Source organism: Pipistrellus hanaki (assembly GCF_964339955.1).
Source record: "Pipistrellus hanaki genome assembly, chromosome: 16".
In the NCBI taxonomy this organism is placed as follows: Eukaryota; Metazoa; Chordata; class Mammalia; order Chiroptera; family Vespertilionidae; genus Pipistrellus; species Pipistrellus hanaki.
Genome location: NC_140518.1, coordinates 7,796,529 through 7,816,952, shown reverse-complemented (window position 1 = coordinate 7,816,952; position 20,424 = coordinate 7,796,529). Strand labels below are relative to the sequence as shown.

Here is a 20,424-nt window from a genome sequence, read left to right as displayed (position 1 = left end):
ACCTTCCACCTGAGGCGGCTCTGAGCCAGGAGCCCAGGAGAGGGACTGTGGCAGCGGAGAGCTGGGCTGGGGCGGCCATTGCTCCCAGCGTCTGAGCCCTGCGGCGGGGAGAGGAGCGGGGACAGGCTGAGCTCCCGGGCCTGACCTGTGGCAGCCTGCGCGTGTGCCTCTGCCTTCGCTGGGGCCGGAGGCCTGCCGCCTCCGCATTGGGGGTTGGCACAGGATGATCTCTGAGCCAGCTCTCCCCAAACCAGTGGGAGATTCTAGGAAGTCTTTAATTACCGCCTCGGAGTGGATGCTAGGTTAATGCGATGATTCGAAAGGTATGTTTTTCAATTACATTTAACGGAAAGATTTATAGTCAAGTAAAATATAATTAGGAGGCTGCCAGCAGACAGGCCTCCTGAGAGGAAGAAAGAGAGATGAGACAGACCCCTAATGGGGCAGGTTGGAGCCTAGGCTAGGGGACCAGCTTACCCCACCTCCCTCGGAAGATGTCAAAGCACTCATCAATTCAGCCTTCAAACACACAGACGGAGGAGCCGCCCCGTACCGGGCCCAGGCTTTCCTGTGGGAACAGAACAAACGCTGCGTCCTGACCCTCAGAGAGCTTACAGCCCAGCAGGAGAGGCCGACAGGTCACAAGGCAGCCATTCAGGGAGATGCAGCAGAGGAAACAGCAGAAGCTGAGCTAAGAACCACCGGAAGCCTCTTTGGGGAAAGGCTTCAGAAAAGGTTTCAGGTGAGCGTGAGGGGACAGACAGACGGAGGGATGAAAAGGAGCCAGGCAAGAGAAGAATGGGAGGGAGGTGTGGGCATCGGCTGGGCCAAGAAAAGAGCCCAGGCCCTGGGGTCGGGAGCTGGTCTCAGTGCTCACAGGGTGGAAAGAAGGGCGAGTGAGGCTGGGCACGGAGCAGGAGAGGCAGAGGCAGAAAATGACCCTGCGGAGGGAGGCAGGGGCCAGATCCCGCGGGTAAGGAGTTTGGGTTTATTCTCTGCGCTAAGGAAGCCAGTACGGAGTTTAAACCAGGTAGTGAAAGGCCTGGCTTCTGCTGAAACCGATTTGGCTCAGTGGATAGAGCGTCGGCCTGCAGACTGGGAGGTGCCAGGTTTGATTCAGGTCAAGGGCATGTACATTGGTTGTGGGCACATCCCCAGTAGGGGGCGTGCAGGAGGCAGCTGATGGATGTTTCTGGCTCTCTATTCCTCTCCTTTCTCTCTGTGAAAAATCAATAAAATATATTATTAAAAAAAAAAAAGCTCTGGCTTCTACGTTTAAAGGCTTACCTCGATGCTACGGGAGAATGAGTCAGAGGAGGTGAGAGCAGAGACTCAGAAGAACGGTGATGTGACCTGGCGTAGGGGGAGGCAGTGAGGAAGGAAGAGGGGCCTGGACTTGGGGTGCGTACTGGAGAGAGAACCAGTGGTCCTTGGAGAGAGAGTGAGTGGTTGTGGAGAGAGGGAGAACTGGAGGCCATGCCAGGTCTTGGGCTTGAGGAGCTGAGCTGGTGCTGCTGTCTATTGGAAAGGGGGAAACCAAGGGGAGAAATGGGTGGAGAAGGCGAGCAGCCTGGGCCCTTTCTGGACTTGTGGGCCGGGAGGCGCCATCACGGGAGTCCGCGTCCCACACAAGAAAGACCAAAAGGTTCTGGCCGGGACCGGTTTGGCTCAGTGGATAGAGCGTCGGCCTGCGGACTAAAAGGTCCCGGGTTCGATTCCGGGCAAGGGCATGTACCTTGGTTGCGGGCACATCCCCAGTAGGGGGTGTGCAAGAGGCAGCTGATCGATGATTCTCTCTCATCGATGTTTCTGACTCTCTATCCCTCTCTCTTCCTCTCTGTGAAAGATCAATAAAATATATTTAAAAAAAAAAAAAAAAAAAAGAAAGACCAAAAGGTTCAGCGCAAGGAGCCCAAGAGCCGGGTGACCACCCGAGGCTGTTGGTCAGGCTGTCCAGGTTTCTGGCCAAAGGCACCAACCCACCTTCAACCAAGTGGTGCCGAAGAGGTTGCTCATGAGTGGCACCAACTGGCCGCCCCTGGCCCTTTCCTGGATGATCCAAAAACAAAGCCCCCTGGCCAGGAAGGCAAAGCTGCTGTGGTTGTAGGGACCCAGCCCTAGCCGCACCCTCAAGACCAGGGCCCAGATCCTCACCTCCGTCCAGCTGGCCCTAGACTCCCCTCAGGGCTGTGGCACCCACCGTCCTGCTTGCTGGTCCTCTAAAGGGTTGGGGCGTGCACATAGTCCCTGGAGCCCCTCACAGCCGCACCAAGCCCTGTGGGAGCTCCAAGGGCCGGCCAAGGGGCCAGCCAAGGCTACAAACACCAATCCTAGAGCCCACCTGGTTATGCACCAGTTTGGATGCTGAAACAAAGGAGCTCAGACTCGGGATGGAGACCCTCTAGGCCGGGGCCTCCCTGGCCCTGAAGGATGGCCATCTGGATGTCCCGCCACCAGAGGGTGCCCTCTCACCGCCCCACTCTTGCTTCCCAGTCTGTCCTTGAGCTGTTTCACACGTCTGACTTCCATTCCTCCTGCCGCACGTAGGAGTGTGTGCCTCTTGGATGTGGAGAGAGAACTCTTGTCTAAATCCTGAAATTCTACCACTGCATTCACACTGTGCTCCCATTCACAGGGCACCCGCCGTGGGTCAGAGCCTGAGCTGGATACTTTGGCGATGTTATTCCATCTGACCATGCCCATCGCTCTTACCACAGTATGAACACAGTAATGCGGATGGTGACCCCTCCCTTCAGCCGGGTCCTTTACATAAATTGTCGTGTTTCCGTCTCACTGAGAAATAACCTGCTCACGGTCGCAGAGCCCGTTGGCATTGAGAGGGGGGTGAGACACCTAGGATTTCTCCCCACAGGAGCCTCTCTGGGGGAAGAGGCCTGCCTGTGTGTGGGAGGGAGGGGCCATGCGATGCCTGTCTCCCCGCCCCCCCTCCCCCCCGTCCTTCCCAGATGAAGCGCAGAGGCTGCATCCTCTTCCCAGACTTCCCTGGGTGCGTAGGGCGGACTCCCGGTGCCAGCCGCAGGGCCTGCACTGGGCCTGCACTGTGCCAGGGTAGCCTGCCCACTTGCCGGGGAGGGAGCAGTTGTCATAGGAGCTCCCAGTCCCTCAGGCTGGCTGCCTGGTGTCACAGGAGGGAAGTGCCCACCCACGGAACGAGTGAGGGAGTGAGTGAGGGTCCTGTTCTAGGACACAGTGGGGCGATTCTTGCCTCCCCACCCTCTGGGAATGCCTTAGGTGTTTGCGTGTACGTGTGTGCATTTGTGCAGGGACCGGCGTGCAAAGGCCAATTTGTACCCGTGTGCAAGCCAGAACAGGCCTGCCTCCATGCATCCCCTCAGGATGTGCGGGTACCAGGTGATGGTTATTTGGTCATCTGGGCCTCACACACGTGTGCCTGTAAGTGGAGCTCTCTCGGGATGGAAAGGGCCTGGCCCCGGAGTTGAATTCTGAGCTCAGCTCCCCACCTCTCCTTGCCTGTCTCCAGCTCCCTGCATCCCCCCACCTCCTCCCATGCCGGGCAGAATGCCCTCAGCCTGTGCCGGCTGGCACACATGCCACATGGTGCCTGGTGCGTCTGGGCAAGGATGACGCCCCCAGGCCCGGCTGGGACACTAAGCCACCCGCTGCCTCCCCCACCTCCAGGACGGAACGTCCCCATCCTGTCCCCTTTCTCAGCCAGGGACACAGGGAGCAGGCAGGGACACGGCACAGACAGATACAAACACACAGATGCAACCAGAGACGCCCACAGGCTGTGCCCCAGAGACGCAGACACAGGCGTTCACGCAGGCGCGGGTACACTCACACACACTCTCACACAAACATTAACACACCGAGGGCCGTGGGCAGCCACCACAGAGCCCAGCAGAAGTGGTGACGTCTGGCTCCCACCCAGCCGGTTAGGCAAACCCACCAGGTGTACCTGCTCGTGGTGCGGAAACCAGGCTGTACTCCTTACAGGAGATTGAGACCTGGGGTAAGTGGTGGGTAAGAAAGAAGGAATGGAGGAGAGAGAATAGGAGGAGGTGTGTGAAGAATTTTATAGGTAAATGAGAGAGAGAGAGGGAGAGAGACAGAGAGAGGATACCAAGATACCAAGGGGAACTAGGAATGCCTGAGCAAAGAGCAGGCTCAGGATTTATCCATCTTTGCCCTTCAGAGCCAGAAATTGGAAGAGTTTGGCAAGTGAGGGACCCTGGATGTGTGCTTCCTGGTGGCCTCCAACCATCCCTTTCAGGTGCCCCTTGCCCTGGAGGGCCTCACAATAAAGGGGGAAGGAGACAGACACCAAGAACACCTGCCGTGACCCTGCAAACCGCTCCCCATCTGGTTTCTTATCCCAGTTTGCGTTGGGCAAGTGCACATCAGTGTTGATCTGGATTTGTTCTGGGGATTGCAGGGCTTTAGTGACTGCTTAACGCTCATCCATAGATTGGATTACGGGTTCCCATCTCCCTCTCTTGAGATGAAACTCCCTCAGGTGGGGTTGCCTAGTAGGAATGCTCTCCCCCATCAGCCCCTTAGTGGTGAAATTTATGGGACATGGGTAATGCCTACATTCCTGACCTGCGGTGGGGGGTAACCAGGACCAAAGAGCTTATCATCTAACTAGGCAAGAGGGGAAACAGGGGAAGATGAGGGAGAACAACAAGACAAAAGGGGAGGTGAAGATGGACGAAAGAAGGAAGGGAAGAGGGAATTTGGAGAAAGAGGAAGGAGGAGAGTGGAAATGCAGATGGCAGGAGCAAGAGAGGGCACGAGTGGCCCAGACAGACTCCAGTGTCCAGGGAAAGGGCAGGGGAATATGCCAGGTGGAGCAAATGGCTTCCTTGATTGTTAGGGGCCCAGAGTAGCCTGGAAGCCCCCCTGGTCCTGCAGCTGCTCAAAATCACACCCTCCCCCAGAGCTTCCGGCAGAAAGACCCTGTGGGCCAGCAGCTGCCCCAGCACAGAAGGGGGTGGTCAGTCTGTGTATATGCTTTCCTCGGGGTTGTGATGGGAAGAGTGGGTGCCTTTGGGGCTGTTGCCACCTCTTTGTAAGTGGGCAAAGGCAGGGAGAGACTCATGTGTAGGTGTTCAATGGAGAGTAGATGCTGGGTGACTGGGGTGAGGAGCAGGCATAGGAAGAAGAAAGGCAGAAGGAGTGGAGTTAGTAAAAAAAAAAAAAAAAAAAAAAAGAAAGAAAGAATTCTGGCTCTCCTGTCCTGGCTGGGTAGCTCAGTAATTAGAGCATCATCCCAATATGCCAAGGTTGCAAGTTTCCCTGGTCAGGGCACAAACAAAAATCAACCTATGAAGGCATCAATAAGTAGAACAACCAATCGATCTTTCTCTCTCAATCAATAAATAAAAATTCAAAACAATTCTGGGGCCTCCTAATTAGTCTCCCTCTTTTTTTTCTACCAAGAGGGAAGAAGCCAAGCCTGGGATACAAGCTGGGTATCTATACCCCAGTGTCCTTGTCTATGGTGTAATGAAAGTTCCAATTTCATGGGGGGGGGGAGTCGAGATGATTATTAACTTAAGTAAAATGCTTAAGTCAGTTGCTGATGCATAGTAAGTTCCAAAGATATGTTCGCTTCCCAGGTGTTGTATCTTGGTCTTGCACTGGGATTAGTGCGGAACTATTTCTTCGTGTTTATTAACTAGACCTCCTTTTCTGGAGTGCAGAGGGGAAGCCCACGCTCAGGAATGCAACAGGGTCTAGGGAACGAGGTACCACAGGGGCTGTCGGGAATGCTGTCCTGGATTCCGGAGAAAAGCTGGAGCTGGACTCCACCCTCGTCAGCGCGGGTGTGGACATGTGGGCCATTCCTTCGAGACTGTTCTCCCAACTACACCCCTCCCCCCTTCTACTTATCCTGCTCCTTCCTCTTCCTCTTCCTTCGCAGGAATCTGGTTGGGAGGAAAGGAATTCCCTCACTCCTTGGAGGCGGGGACCGCCCCGCCCTGCACAGGCGCAAGGATGGTCTCGGTCTGGAGGTCAGGGAAGCATGTGTGGCTGGCACAGGCCGGCGAGAGGTGGCAGGGCAGCCCCCATGTCCTCCCATTCCCCCCAGCTCCTGTCTCATCACTGTCACCATTCAATCATAGCAGATGGGCTGCAGCTGTGAGCGCCAGCCCGGCACACAGGCTGGTCCGTGCCACTTGGGAGAGAAGGAAGAGAAAGGGAGGAGGGAAGGAGGCGGAAGGAAGGGAAGAGGGAGAGAGGAAAGGGACAGAGAGGAGGAGGAGGAGGAGGAAAAGGAAGCCAGTGGAAGAAGAGGAAAATGGCTGGAAGAGAAAGGAGACTTGGTACCTTTGATGCCTCTCACTTCCCAGCAGGAGAGCAGAGGCCAGGGCTGGGCTCACGAGCTGGGCAGTGCCAGGCGAGATGGGCATATGCCCCTGATTACTACCAGGACTGCAGGCCAAGCCTCCGCAGCCGCCGCGGCCTCATAAATCAGGTTTTAAGTAGCAACCACATGGACATCTCCCAGCTGAGAGCCCTGGCCTCTGCCGGCCCAGCGAGGGCAGCCCTGGCGTGGGGCAGGTGCCAAGCCAGGGCACAGGAAGGAGGTGGCCATCCAGGCTTGGTGGGGAGGAGGGTGGGCTCTTATTCTGGCCAAACCAGGGATGGGGGGCGGCTCCTGCCAATAGGGAATGGGTAAGAAGGTGACACGTGGCTGGCAGTGGGGTCAGGGCCCCCTGTGGAGGCCCTAGACCCTGTCCACTTCCGGGGGGAAAGCTGCTTACAGATGAGGGGGTGAGGGCTGCTATGACCCCCCAGCCCCCCTCCCCCCAATCAGGGACAGAGGCTGCACTGTGAGGCCGGCGGAGTGCCCTGCGCTGGGCCCCTGTGGCTCCGGCTCCAGGGTGGGCAGGAGGGGCCTCCCGGCTCCCAGCTCAGGCCCAGCTCGGGCCCAGCAGCCCGCAGAGCCCGGGAATGAGTAAGTGCCTGAGCCCGGGGCCAGCTCTGCGTTCTGCTCTCAGGAGTGGGGGGGTTTGGTCTGAGTGGGGCCGTGGATCTGTGTGGTGGACACATAGGGGCTGTCTGCGGGTGCCGGGAAGGAAGGTCTATTCTGACAGACAGCCCTCCACATCCTCCTTTTTAAGGTCTCTGCCCCACACACCCCTCCCTGAGCCCGGGTTCTCTCCTCAGTTCCACAGCCCATCCCGACCCCACGCTGGGCGCCCCTCCTCCCGGGGAAGGGGAGTGGGAAGGGGAAGGGGAAGGGGAGTGGGAAGGGGAAGGGGAAGGGGGCGGGGGCGGGGGTCCCGGCCCTGGAACCGCGGGCAGCGCCGGGGGTGGGGCGCCCGCATCTCCTCCCGGGTGAACAGATGTCTCGGAATTTTAGATGTGCTCTCCGCCCTCCTCGCAGTCACCCCTCCCCCCAGCTGGCACCGGCGGTGGCACGGCGCCCGCCCCGCCCCGCTCCACGGCGGAACCGGCTGACGGATGGGGAGCGCCGGGCCGAGGCGGGGAGGCCGCAGGGTGGCCGCGTCCCGGAGGCTCCGGCGCCCAGAGAACCGGGCGCGCTGGCCCTCTCCCTCCTCCTCGGCCTCCCCCGCCTCCCGCACCTCTGCCCGCGCCCGCGCCCCGGACCTCGGGTCCCCGTCCCTCCCGGGCCCGGCCCCACCCCACAGCCCGCCCGGCCGCCGCGTCTACGCAGACCCTGCGCGCTTCGCCACGGCCACTCCTCCTGGCAACTCGGCCGGCGTGCTCCCCTCCAGAGACCCTCCCCCGCATTCCGGGGCCCCCGCCCCCCGCTGGCCGCCTGCCTCCGCTCTGTGTGCAGAAACCCCGAGTTAATCCGGAACACGAGGCGGCAGCGGGGAGGGCGCACCGGGCTTAGGGAGGACGCGGGGCTCCCGGGCGCGTCGGCACCCAGATTCCTAATCGCTGCTAATTAATGAGCAATCCGGCTCCGCGGACCCCGGCCCGGGCCGGGGCCGGGCGGGAGGCGGCTGGCAGGCCCGGCCGGGGCGGTGCCAACGCCTCCCCCGCCCCCCCGCCCGCATTCCGGGGTAACAGGCGTTTGCTACCCGGCGGGCGCGTGCCAGGAGCGGTTGGCAGGCTGGAGTGGGCACAGTCACCGCGAACACAGATGTCCCTGCGCTCGCTCCTCGGGTATGAATGCTGTCAGCTCCAGGCTGAGGCGCCGAGCAGACAGACAGCCGCACAGACAGAGCCGCAGACAGACTGACAGACAGAGCGGCGGTCTGCAGGACCCCAAACAGAGATTTCTTCCCTGGGCGGAAAAAAAATTGAAGGAAAATAAGAAAGGCTGCCACTGATTGGTGGGACATGTCTGAACCCCAAGAGTGGCCCTTGTGCCTTCACCTCCCCCTGGTTGCCTGCCGGGGCTTTGACCCCACAGCCCTACAGCGGCGCCCCAACTTCCCGGGCCAGTCCTTGCAGCCAGAGCCCCCCACGTCTGGGGGTCTGCTCCCTCGTGCAGGACCCAGAATCCCCGTCTCTCCCCAATGCCACCGAGGTGCGGGGCCCAGCCTCTAGAATCTGAGGCCCCCCATTCCCCAACTCCACCACCTGAGCCAGGGGTGCCCAGGGCCCCAGCCTTGCAGCGCCCTCTGCATTAGAGGGGAGAGTGGGTGCTGTCTGCTTCCCCAGAATGGAGAGCCCCACCAGCCTGGCAACCGGCCAAAAGCACAGCCGCCCCCTTGGAATCGGGGGTGCCAGAAGGTCAAGCCGCCTGACCCCTACCCTTTCCCGCCTCCTGCCAGCGGCAGTTCCCAGTTCCCATCCACCCGCCGCCTCCGCGCCTCTGGCCACCCTGGGCTGCCAGCGAGCTGGTGCCTGGGCATCTGCGCGGGGCTGGGCACCGAGAGCCTGAGCCCGGGCCTCTTCGGGCAGCCCTGCTGGCGGGCGCGGCCAGGCGGGCCGAGGGCGCAGAGCCACCCTCACGTCGGAGGGAAGGCACCGAGGGCTTTGGGTTGTGGATGGTGGGGCTGAGTTTTTACATCTTTATCTCTCTCTCTCTCTCTCTCTCTCTCTCTCTCTCTTTCTCTCTCTCTCTCTCTCTCTTTTAAAGAAAAAGCCCCCATCCTGTGTCATCATTTTTATGGGATCTGCAATTCTGGCAAAAATCTGTCTTTAATTTAGCTGTCCATATAAAAATCCTCACTGTATAATAATGAACAGATGCCATGGAATTTAAGCTGGAGCGGCGGCTCCTCCCCGCCTCCCCCCTCGCGCCTGGCATCGGGCACCGGGCACCGGCTGAGTGGCACAGACTGGCACCACGGCACGGGCGGAGGGCGGCCTGGGCGCGGCGCCAGGGCGCGGAGGTGGGGAAGGGGTGTCCAGGCGCCGGCTCGGCCAGGCGGGAGCTGCTTCGGGGAGAACGGTCTGAGAGATTGTCCTGATTTCCCACAAATGATCAGTAGCCAAGGGTTTGGGTCTGGTTTTGCTTCGGGGATTTTGTGGCTCTTCTCGGATTCTTTTTTTTTTTTTTTTTTTAAGCACCGCCCTCCCCCCAAATGTAAACCCAAATGTTGTCGATGTTTTAATTGAGATGTTTCTAACCCTCCCCCTGCCCGGCGCCCGGGCCTGGGCTTCGGAGCGCGGCGAGCAGAGCGCGGTTCGCAGCACCCGGGATGCGCCCGCCTCCCCGGCCCGCGGTCTCCCCGGCCCGCGCCCGCGCCTCCGGGGCTCCGAGGCCGCCCCCGGGGGCCGGGGGCCCGCTGTCCTCCCGAGCGCTGTCCCGCGTGGCATCTGATTGGGGACCGAGGAGAGGAAGGCGAGGCGGAAAACCCGGCCCCGCGCCCGTGCGCTCTGTGCCCCAGGGGAGAGGACCAGCTCCTCCAGTCCGCCGTGCCTGCGCCTGGCCGCGGGTCCGAGGGCAGCCCCCTCTGGGATGGAGGGGCTGGCTCTGAGCCCCCACCCCTAGCCCCCGCCTTTAATGCCACTCTGGCGAGAACAGATGTCCCAGGCCGGGCGGGCTGCCCAGACCCCGCCCAGCTGTGCCCTGGGCGAAGCCTTGGCTGCGGTGGGGACTGGCACGCGGGTCCCCAGAAGGACCTGGGCGCCCCCCGGCCTCTGGTGGGGCCAGACCTCGCAGTCACGGCCTCCCGGCCAGCGCGGCCTCGGGCGGGAGGGAGGCCACATCCTCCCGGAAAGAAAGGCGCGTTCCTGATTCACTTCATTCCCCGAAGGGGAAGGAGGCTCCGACAGGGGCGGGGAGAGGCCGAGGGGAAGGTTGGACTAACCGGACACCAGGCCGCCACCCGCAGCCCAGCCTGTCCGGGAGCCGGAGCTGCACTTCTGCTGGCGCTGGCAGAGGAGTTGGCAGCGCCAGGACCACACGGGGGGCACATCTGGGCAGCTTCTCCTCCCAACGCCATGCCCAGCTCCCTGGCACAGCCGCGACTAGTGACTAGGGGTTTCCTCGCCCTCTCCCACCAGCTCCCCAGTTTCCCAGCCCTTGGCATTTCTCCCACCCCACCCCCAGAAACCCGTTGCTCACCTCGGGTTCCTCCTGCTGCTCCCAGGTGGGGGGGGGGGCTTTAGGGTGGAGAAATTTACAAGAGCAGCTCAGCCCCCCTGGGGTGTCTGTGCCCTTTCTGACCGCTTCTCACCCAGGAAAAACGGTCCAGAATTTTTAAAGAAACGGCTTCCGAATTTGGAAGGGGGGCAGGGCTTTAAGATCTCTCCCAGCCCAGGTGGTCCCCTCCCCTCTGAGCCTGTGGCCAGTGCCTGGGGGACCCAGCCCTCGAGAAAGAAAAGCCACGGGGAGCTGGGAAGCCTGTTCTGACAGCCGAGGCCTCTCGCCCCTTCCCACGCCTGGGGAGCAGGAGCAGGCCGTGGGGGGGGGGGGGGCTGGCTGACCCTGCTGCACATGGAAACCTGGGAGTGAGCTCGAGGCCGAGGCTGGGCGGGCCTGGCCTGCACATCTTCCCGCTTTCCATGAGAACGGAACCATGGAATCTAGAGCTAGCCTTCCGTGTCAATGCCCCTCCAATCAACAGGCAACTTTTCAGATTCTGGGGAAAAGGAGAAAACAAAGGTCACCCAAGAGGGAACGAAATCCCAACCTTGTGCCCACAGGCTTGTGAGCTTCCCGTAGAAGGAAAACCAGGAGAGAGAGAGGAGCAACCCATGGAGTCAGCCCACAGCACCTGGGGAGTGCCAGGGCTCCTGCTGCTGGCTCCCATCGGGCTGTTTCCTGGGGCACTGATGGGGCTGTCCCTCTGGGGGTCAAGGGCATGCGGTGGCCTTCCCCGCTGGAAAGGAGGGAAGGGGAGAGGGGAGAAGCAGCAATGGCGCTGCCCACCTTCCTTCTGGATGGACAAATGGCTTGAACTCTGCGCCTCTGTTTCCCTGTCATTTCCAAACGCTGCGCTTTAGGTGGGGGTGGGGAAACCAAGGGGAAGACGCACTCCTGACGGGTCTGGGCTCCTGCCCAGGGGTGGGCTGAGCCAGTAGGTGCCCCCTGGAGGTCCCTGCTGCTCGGGCTGGGGCCAGGAGGGCGTCCCTCCCTAGCCCCTCCCTTCCACCACTCCGGCCCCTTTCCGCCATCCTCCCCTTCTGCTCCCGGAGCCTCTCCCTGAGTGTGCACACAGGCCAGCAAGAGGAGAGGACTGCGAGGGGGAGTTTGGGGCCTTGTGTCCGCACACATCTTCTTCTCGTGCTCATCTCACCATCTTGCCAGGGAAGCTGAGCTTGGTGAGGAGGGCAAGGGGAGGGTAGAGTGCAGCCAGAGTGCAGGGAGTGTGGGGGAGGGTCAGGAATTGGAGGAAAGGCCCAGGCACTCAGGATCCCCACCCCCAAAAGGGGTCCAGGCGCCCCCACCCCTCCGATGTGACCACAGACACAATAGCCCAAGAGCCATCGACATCCCTTGAAAAGGGGCTGGAGTCAGGCTTTGGAAATGGAGCTGAGCTTTGTGGAGCAGCCTGAAGAGCAAAGCTGAGGAGTCTGTAGTCTGACCAGGGGGGCCAGGTGGAGGGACTTCACTTCCAGCCCCAAGCCGCCTGGTGCTGGAGGATTGTGGGAAACTGGTGGAGCGGGAGAGGGGCTCAGCTCACCTGGCTCCTGTGGCAGGTGGAGACTGGAGACTCTGGGCTCAGGATGGAGGCTGAGCTGCTTTTTCCGCCAGCTGCCCCTGCCAGGCCTTGGCGCCCCTACCCCCCATGAGCTGAGCAGATTTGGGTCTAGGATGTGCTCCTTGCTCCGTATTCCACTCAAAATGTGGGGGAGAAGGAAGGTGGGTCAACTCCTTTCTCCCAAGAAGGGGGGTGATTCAGAGACGGTAAGAGTCCCTTTCACTGCCTCCAGGGGCAGATTCAGGAGATGAGGGCCCAGTTTTTATCTCACTCCAGAGAGGCGATCTTATGAGAATTCTAGAAAAGGCAGTGGATTTTTTTAAAAAGTACAGGGACATTCTCCGGAAAATGGGAACAATTCCGGCAGGTCTTTGGGGAGGGCCTCTGGCGGTTTGGTGCTCCTGGCGCGATGCCTCCGCGGAGGACAGGCGCGAGGCTGCGGCCGTCAGCACTGGGGCTGGGACAGCTCCCGCTTTGGGCGCCGCTCCTCCAGCGCCGTCCGGAGGGGGAGGAGGGAGGGCGCGTCTCTACTGAGCGGGTTTGGGGTGGTCACTTAGGGGGGACGCCCAGCTGAAGGTCAATATAATACGACCCACCCGTTTGCATTTGGGGTTTTCTCCTTCCACTGCCTTCCCTCTCCCCACTGTGTCAGGGTGCTGTCATTTGGGGATCTGGGAAGCCCCAAACCCACACACACTGCGTCCCCCACTGCGGTTCTAAAACAAGAAACAATGTTTTTAAAAAGAGAATTGAAGTGAGCAGCGTGAGAGACAGCTGGTGCCGGTTTCCCTCAGCGTCCTCAGGCTTTGGGAGGAGGGTCTTTGGGACCTGGCCCCCTTTCCAGATATACCAGGGGTCCCCGTGGGCGCCCGGTGCTTTTTGGACAGAGAATCCTTTCAGGGAAGTCAGAGGCTACCATGTCCGGGGTGGGGGAGCCGAGGGCAAGACAACCTCCTCCGAGGGGCCCTCCTCCGCCTCCCTGGGCTGAGGAGCATCAGGCAGGAAGCGGGCTGTGAACCAGCGGGCTCCACTGCCCTGCCCGGGAAGCTCAGAGCTAGGTCGGGCTCCACTCTTCCTGGTGGGTGCCTAGGCTGAGGCATCCTCTCGAGTTCTGGAGTGTTCCGTCAGCCTCATCAGCACCCCTACAGATCTCAACATTCCCCGGAGTCCACTGAACACAAATTTAAGACGGAAAAGATTTCCTCCATTCATATTCCACCCTCATGACCTTCTAATTTTTTAAAATAAATTAAAAATAGCCATGTCTGGCTTACATGGTTGTCTGTTGATCCCCTCACACTTGTTTTTGTTGCCACAGTGCGCAGAGGGTTGTCAAATAACTGGCTGCTCCCAACTCGGTCACTTTTCAGTGATAAAATAATAATAATAATAATAATAATAATAATAATAACAATAATAATAATGATAATAATTTGTTTCCCATGGAGGTGCACTGCGTGCATGTTTGGGAGCTGAAGGAGTGTAAGGAGATGAGTGCAATGCTTTGTGCTGGGCGTGTGTGTGTGTGTGTGTGTGTGTGTGTGTAGGGTCTGGGAGGCACAGTGAGTGTAGCCGTTTGAGTGCCCCGTGGCTGGGTGTGCGGGATCTCCAGGGTGGGAATCCCACCAGGAGGGCCAGGGTCCCTGTGCCAGGCTCTGCACAGCCACCGGACTGTCCATCACCCAGAGCCCCAGCTCAGTCCCTGGAATGAAACGAGGCCACCGTGAGAAACCGGTCCGGGCTTTGCATCTCATTTACATAAATATTTATTAATTGTCATGAAACTGAACAGAAACACGCAATGCACTTCGGGTGTCCGACGGGAGTTGAATCTTCGCTACAAGAGGAAGGTGAAATTTCGTGTGGGTGTGCGGGTGGGTGAGTGGGTGTGTCGCCTGCGGGTTTGCATTTTGCACCGTGTGTTGGGATGCCTGATCTCCTGCCTCCGGTGGGGAGAGGGTCTTCTTTTGCCCCTTTTTTTTTGGAGGGGAAGAGCTTCCAGAAGGAGCCCTCAGCCCTCTCCCTGCCCACCTGCCAGCCTGAGCCCAGAGGACAGACAACTCGGACAGAAACCCTTTCTCCGGCCACCGGAATCGCTGGGCGCTGGCGCCTCCGGGAGCACAGTCGGGCGGGGCGGGGCTGCCCCCAGATCCTGGCCTCCAGTCTCCGCACCACAGGAAGGGGTGCAGGTGCCCGAGGGGAGGGGAGCCCGGGGCTCTCCTCCCCCTGCCCCCGGGACGCCAGCGCCCGGCCCGAGTGTGCGTGAGGTGTGGTGTGCGTGTGTAGTCTCTCATGCAAACCCTCCCTCCCCAAACCGACCCCCCAACAGTTTGCCATTCCATACAAATTTGGAAACAGGTTTTGTTTTTTAAAAAAAACAAGAACAAAAAAAAACAAAAACAGCATGACGCACAACGGGTTCGGGGCGGGGGAGGGCAGTGGCACTGGGGCCCCAAATCTCCGAGTCTCTGATTGTAAGAACCTGGGAGGGAGCTGGCGCCGCCGGCCCCACCTCACCAAAGTGCACAGATCCGCGCTGGCGGCGCCGCCCGCGGCCGGGCCGGGCCGCTAGGCTCTGTCAGAACCTCCTTGCATAGATATTTGTGTCTTTTATTATTATTGGTAGTAGTATTTTTTAGCCTTTTATTGCTTCTAGAAGTTCTTACTGCGTTTTCTCTCTGATCCGGACTTGGCGTTCGGCCTCCGTCGCCTCTTAGCCTTTTTTTTTTTTTTTTTTTTGTAGGTTTGTTTGTTTTTGTTTAAAAAAGGGGAAAGGGGGACATGGATTCTAGATACAAATTGTCTTGGCTTCTCTCTTTCCTCTCGATCCACATTCCCTCCCGCCAAAATGAACATCACGAAACGCTGAGACTAAGGATTGGGGTGAAGGCGACCCAGGTCCAGGCTGGGGCCGCCTGGCTTCTGGCCTCGTTAGGAAAAGAGGGGGCGCCCGGCTCCGCTCTGCCTCGGCAGCTCCGTGCCCGTTTGAAAAGTAACAATAACGATGAGAGGGGGGAACTATCCCACAGCTCAGCTGCCCCCTTCTAACCCCCGGGGTCTGCAGGGAAAGGGGAGAAGGTAACCTAAGGGTAAGGGGGGGGTGTCTCCAGGTCAGTGCCCTAAGGGGACCCCTGGGGAAGAACTCCCTGGGCGAGAGGAGGAGGAGGGAGCCCCTTGGGGAGAGAGAAGGCGAGTCCCTGGGGAAAACGAGGCCCCGGGGAGGGCCCTCCCGCTGCCCAGAGGACCGTGCTGCCCCAGAACCAGGGGACCCGCGGCCCACACCCCGCGCCGCCCGGCGCCCTGGGGGCGCCCCCGCGCTCAAGGGGCTGGGGACGGGGAGCGGGCCAAGGCCAAAGAAAAAAAAGGAAGGGGCGGCCCGAGGTCTCAGTTATGGAAAAACGCGTTGAGCTCCTCGTACATGGGGCCCCGGTCGTGGTGCAGGTGCATATCGTAGGACAGGAGATTCTCCGAGTGGACGCCCCCGCGCACGGCGGACGCGCCGAAAACCAGCCCGTGGCCCGCGGGCCGCGAGCCGGGCAGCGCGGAGTAGTGCATAGAGTAGTGGTAGCTCTTCTCGTGGTCGGGCGACGAGTCCTGCTTGAGCGAGAAGTTGCCGTTGAGGCAGAGCGGCGGGCTGAGCGGGCCCTCGTACTCGGAGCTGGTGTAGTCCGGGCTGGCGCCGCCGCCGCCGCCGCCCGCCGCCGCGTACAGCGTCTCGTAGGCGGCGGCGCAGTAGCCGTGGGTCCGCAGGGCGTGCGCCGCGCCGCCGCCCAGGCCGCCCGCCGCCTGGCACTGCGCGCCCGCCAGGCGCGAGCAGGGGTACGGGTAGGGGTGCATGGCGAACGGGCCCCCGGAGCCGTGGAAGCGGCCCGCGCCGTCCGCGCCCTGCTCCGTGAGGAAGTTGCGCGAGTTGAGCTGCAGGCAGCCGGCCACCAGGTTGGTGGTGGGCTGCGACAGGCCCTTGCACAGCGTCTGCACGTAGGACACCAGGTCGGGGCGCTTGCCCGAGCGCAGGATCTCCGAGAGCGCCCAGATGTAGTTCTTGGCCAGGCGCAGCGTCTCGATCTTGGACAGCTTCTGCGTCTTGGAGTAGCAGGGCACCACCTTGCGCAGGTTGTCCAGCGCCGCGTTCAGGTCGTGCATGCGGTTCCGCTCGCGCGCGTTCGCCTTCTGCCGCCGCAGCTTGGAGCGCTCCAGGCGCGCCTTGGTCATCTTGCGCTTCTTGGGCCCGCGCTTCTTGGGCCGCTCGCCCTCGGCCTCCTCCAGCCCTTCCTCCTCCTCCTCGTCCTCCTCCTCCTCGCCCGCCAGCTCGCCTTCCTCCTTGACCTCGGCCAGCGCGGCGTCCGGCGCCTCCTCGGCCCGCAGAGGCCCGGGCTTGGCGGCCCGCGCGGGCCCCGGAGCGCCCGGCCCCGGCGGCGGCGGCGGCGGCGCGTCGCCCTTGTCGCTCCTCGGCTCGTCGTCGTCGCCGTCGCCCCAGCTGGCGAACTTGGGCACGTCCGAGAGCAGGCCGGGCTCGCTGAACAGGCGGGTCAGCATGGTGCCTGGGGGCGCCCGCGGGCGGAGGGAGACAGAGCGCAGAGTGAGGGGCGCGCCGGGGTCAGAGCCCTCCCCCGCCCCCCTGCCCCCCAGTCTCGGGCGGGCTCCCCGCCAGGGCCCGGGACGCCCCCTCCTCCGCCCGCCCCGCCCGGAGCCGCCCAGCCCGGCCCGCCGCCCGCCCGATCCCGGCCCAGGCCCGGCTCCCCGCGCTGGGCCCCGGCTGCCCCCGCGCCCGGGTCTTCTCGGGGGCCGGGCGGGGCCGGGCCGGGGCTCCGGGGAAGGGCGATCTCGCCGGGGAGGCGGCGCTCCGGCCCCAGAGCCTCCCGGCTGCCGGCGGGGAGGAGGGCTGGGCGGCCGCCGGCGGGGACCGCTGCCCGCTCGGGCCCCGGCGCCCCGGCCCCGCCGGCCCCCCCACCCCTCGGCCCCCCAATTCCATTTGCAACTTGGCCGCGCGCCGCCCCCAGCCGGGCCCCCACCCCCGCAGCCCGGCTCCCGGGGCGGAGCGCCGGCTCCTCAGGCCGCGCGGCCCGGGCTCCGGCGGCTCCCGGCGGCTCCGGGCGGCTCGGACCCGGCACCGGGCGCGGGGAGGGGACCCGGAGGCCCGCCCGCCGTCTCCCCTGCGGCCGGGGACCCCCTGCCCCCGGCCAGACGGCCTCCCTCCCACATCGCTCTCCTGATCTCGTTGTGTTTTCGGGGTTGATGGGGGAAAATCCAAATCTCTCTCTCTCTCTCTCTCTCTCTCTCTCTCTCTCTCTCTCTCTCTCTCTCTCTCTCTCTCTCTAACGGGGAAGGTCGCAGGTTCCTCCGGGAGGACCGACCCCGGGTGGTGCCGTCTCAGCCTCCGCGGCCGCCCGGCGATCTGCGGCCGCCCCGGCCCCTCGCCGGGCCGCCCCCTCCCAAGCCCCCAACGGCAGCCCTGGGGGCGCGGGGCCCCGGGCGCCTCCGCCGCCCACCCCGCGAGGGGCCGTCCCCAGGAGGGGGGGTCGGGGGACCCTCCGGTGGCCGGAGCCGCCCCCGCTCCGCCGGCGGGTCGGACCCGGCTCTCTCTCGGACAACTTACCTCGGAGAGGAGTCCGGGGAGAGGGGAGGGGAGGGGAGGGGGCCAGAGAGAGAGGGGGAGCCGGGATCCTCTCGCCTATTTCATTGTTCCCCCATCTTCAGGGAGCGGGGGCAGCGGCTCCTCCAGGCGGCGGGCACCGGCGTCTTCAGAGCGCCATGCGAACCGCGGAGCGAGTGTGGCATCTCTACCAGGCGGGGTACCAGCCTCTATGCCAGGCCATATGGGCTTGGCACGTCACGGGCAGCAGCTATCACATGAGAGACGGTGATTGGCATGCGTCTGCATTGGGGGAGAGCCGGCTCCCCCGGGACCCGCCGCCATCTGTCACTCTCTACTCCAAAAAAAAAAAAAAAAATTAAATAAATAAAGGAAATAAATAAATATCTCTGCTGCCCTCCCCTCTCCGCCCAAAGCAGGGGAAGCAGGGATTGAGAGGGAGGGGGAGGAATTGCCCCCCATAGAGCCCCCACATGGGAACAATGGGGTGGCAGGGCTGGAAATGGGGGGGGAGGGATGGCCCCGAATTCCATGCTCCCTCTGGGGTCCTGCTCTGCCCATCTTTCCCCTCGCAGGCCCCCAAAGGTGGGTCAGGGACCAGACCCTCAAGTCCCGAGAAGGGACTTCTGTGCTTGCCACCCCCAGGAGAGTCCCCTTGGCTACGAGGGGACAGCTGAGGCCCCGCCCAGGGTGGCTGTGGGGGGCGTCCCTGGCCCAAGCCCCATAGGTAGATGTTGGCACCATGCCATCCCTCATCCCTGTCTGCCCCTCCCCCACCCACCCTCACGCGCACACAACATATGTGGCTGAACGAAATTCAAACCCAGGGAAAGAGAGAAAAGGGGAGACTCGCCTGGATGTCTGAGCCGCTGCATGGGCGTGTGTGTGTCTGTGGGGACGTGTGTGTGTCTGTGGAGTCAGCTGATGGGAGAGGCTTCCTCGCGTGTCTGGGGCATGTTATGTTGGGGTGGAGTAGCAAGGAATCCGGGGATGAGCCTCTGCACCCGCCATCTGAGGGTGGGGGAGAGGGTCTCAGTCTGGATTCCTAACCCAGAAACCCCTCCCTCCTCCCCCGCCACCATCCCCTCCCCCTGCTAGACAGGCGGCCATCCCACCAGCATCTTCCTCTCCTGGCCTCTGACCCCCATATGGGAGGGGGGGAGGGGCTGGCCTGGGAATGGCCTAAAGTTCTCGGAGGAGACTCAAGCCTTCTCCTCTCCCTGCAAAAAATAAAAATAAACACAAAAATACTGAAAGCACGGAAGCCAAGTGCAGCAGTTCCGAGTGACCAAGGGCAGGTGGGTCAGGCAGGTGTCTTGATAAGAAAGGGAGGACATTGCTGTGTTATCTTACAGCTCACCTTTCACCTACCCTCTCTGGCTCTCACCGGGCCAGACACAGATGCAAATGGCATGGGTCGAGGGAGGTAACTTCACACACACACACTCACACTCACACACTCACACACACACACACTCACACACCCACACACTCACACACACCTGTTCCTCACTCTGGTGGGGAAAATGGGTACACACCCCACTCAGGTAGATACCTGTGTGTGAGCGGGCCATCAGAGCCTGCCCACACTCTGATTCAGGCATCTGTGTGTCAGCCCCACATTTCCCGTCCCTCTCCCCGCCCTCCAGATTACACATGCCCAGACGATTTGATTTCAATTCTACCTTAACCACACACACACACACACACACACACACACTCACACACTTTGATGGCGACCGTGTGCCAGGCGCTATGTGGGGCAAAGGTGGGGACTTCACCCTCAGTCCGGACAGATTTTGTTTCCTCCCTCTAGGAGCCTCAGAGGGCTCTTGGGCTGTTAGGACCCCGAGCCGGTGCTTGGTAGAGGAGCTTGGCTCTAAAAGGAGGCACATCCATTGGGGAAGGAGGCCTTGGAGAAGGAAAAGGAGAAGGAGGAGGAGGAGAAGGGGCTGGTGCCCTCGGAGGAGGCTCTCCTAGGCTCTGGATGGGAACCATGAGGAGCCTCAGAAAAGCAGGGCTGGCGTGGCTCGGTGGTTGAGCATCGACCTATGAACCAGGAGGTCACAATACAGTTCAATTCCCCATCAGGGCACATGTCCAGGTTGTGGGCTTAATCCCCAATGTGCGGCATATAGGAGGCAGCCAATCGATGATCATCTCCCATCATTGATGTTCCTTTTTTTTTTTTTTAATGTATTTTTTAAAATTTATGTCAGAGAGGAAGGGAGAGGAAGACAGATAGAAACATGCTCCTGCACGCCCCCTACTGGGAACCAAGCCCAAAGCGGCAGGTGCCCTTGACCAGAATGGAAAGTGGGACCCTTCAGTCTGCAGGCCAGCACTCTCTCCACTGAGCCAGACCGGCTAGGGCCTATCACTGATGTTTCCATATTTCTCTCCCTCTCCCTTCCTTTCTGAAATCAATACAAAATAAATATTTTTAAAATCCCAATTGAATAATAATAAAGTCCCAACTCCTTTCAGCGGCCCATGGAGGGGAGCTGACCTGCCTAGGAACACCCAGGCGGAGAGCAGAAGCGGGGACTGGACTCCCAGCCCTACTCCTTCTACATCCCACAGTCCTCAGCGGTCTCCCGGGAGAAGCTGATGGTGAGCTTGCTCCGCCCATGGGTGTGGGTGTGGGACGTAGAACCCTGCCTATGGCAGAGGCTGGGGCATTCTGGCCACTGCGGAGAGGGAACGAGGAGGGGCCTGAGGAGGGGCGGAGCTTTACCGCCACAAGGGGCGGAGTCCCCAATCCGGACA

General features: G+C 61.4%; 1 protein-coding gene across 1 annotated transcript; it reads right to left on the bottom strand.

The window, feature by feature from the left end:
- Window positions 1–15,293: 15,293 nt before the first annotated feature.
- Window positions 15,294–17,971, bottom strand: NEUROD2 (neuronal differentiation 2). Its single transcript, XM_084862210.1, has 2 exons — window positions 17,659–17,971; window positions 15,294–16,603 (listed from the first exon to the last, which is right to left on the bottom strand). The coding sequence occupies exon 2, from the start codon at window positions 16,596–16,598 to the stop codon at window positions 15,447–15,449; it is 1,152 nt and encodes a 383-aa protein (XP_084718336.1). The 5' UTR covers window positions 16,599–16,603; window positions 17,659–17,971; the 3' UTR covers window positions 15,294–15,446.
- Window positions 17,972–20,424: the final 2,453 nt, after the last annotated feature.

Bases quoted from the DNA above. Each gene is read 5' to 3' on its own strand.
- NEUROD2 (XM_084862210.1), bottom strand. From the start codon at position 16,598: ATGCTGACCCGCCTGTTCAGCGAGCCCGGCCTGCTCTCGGACGTGCCC.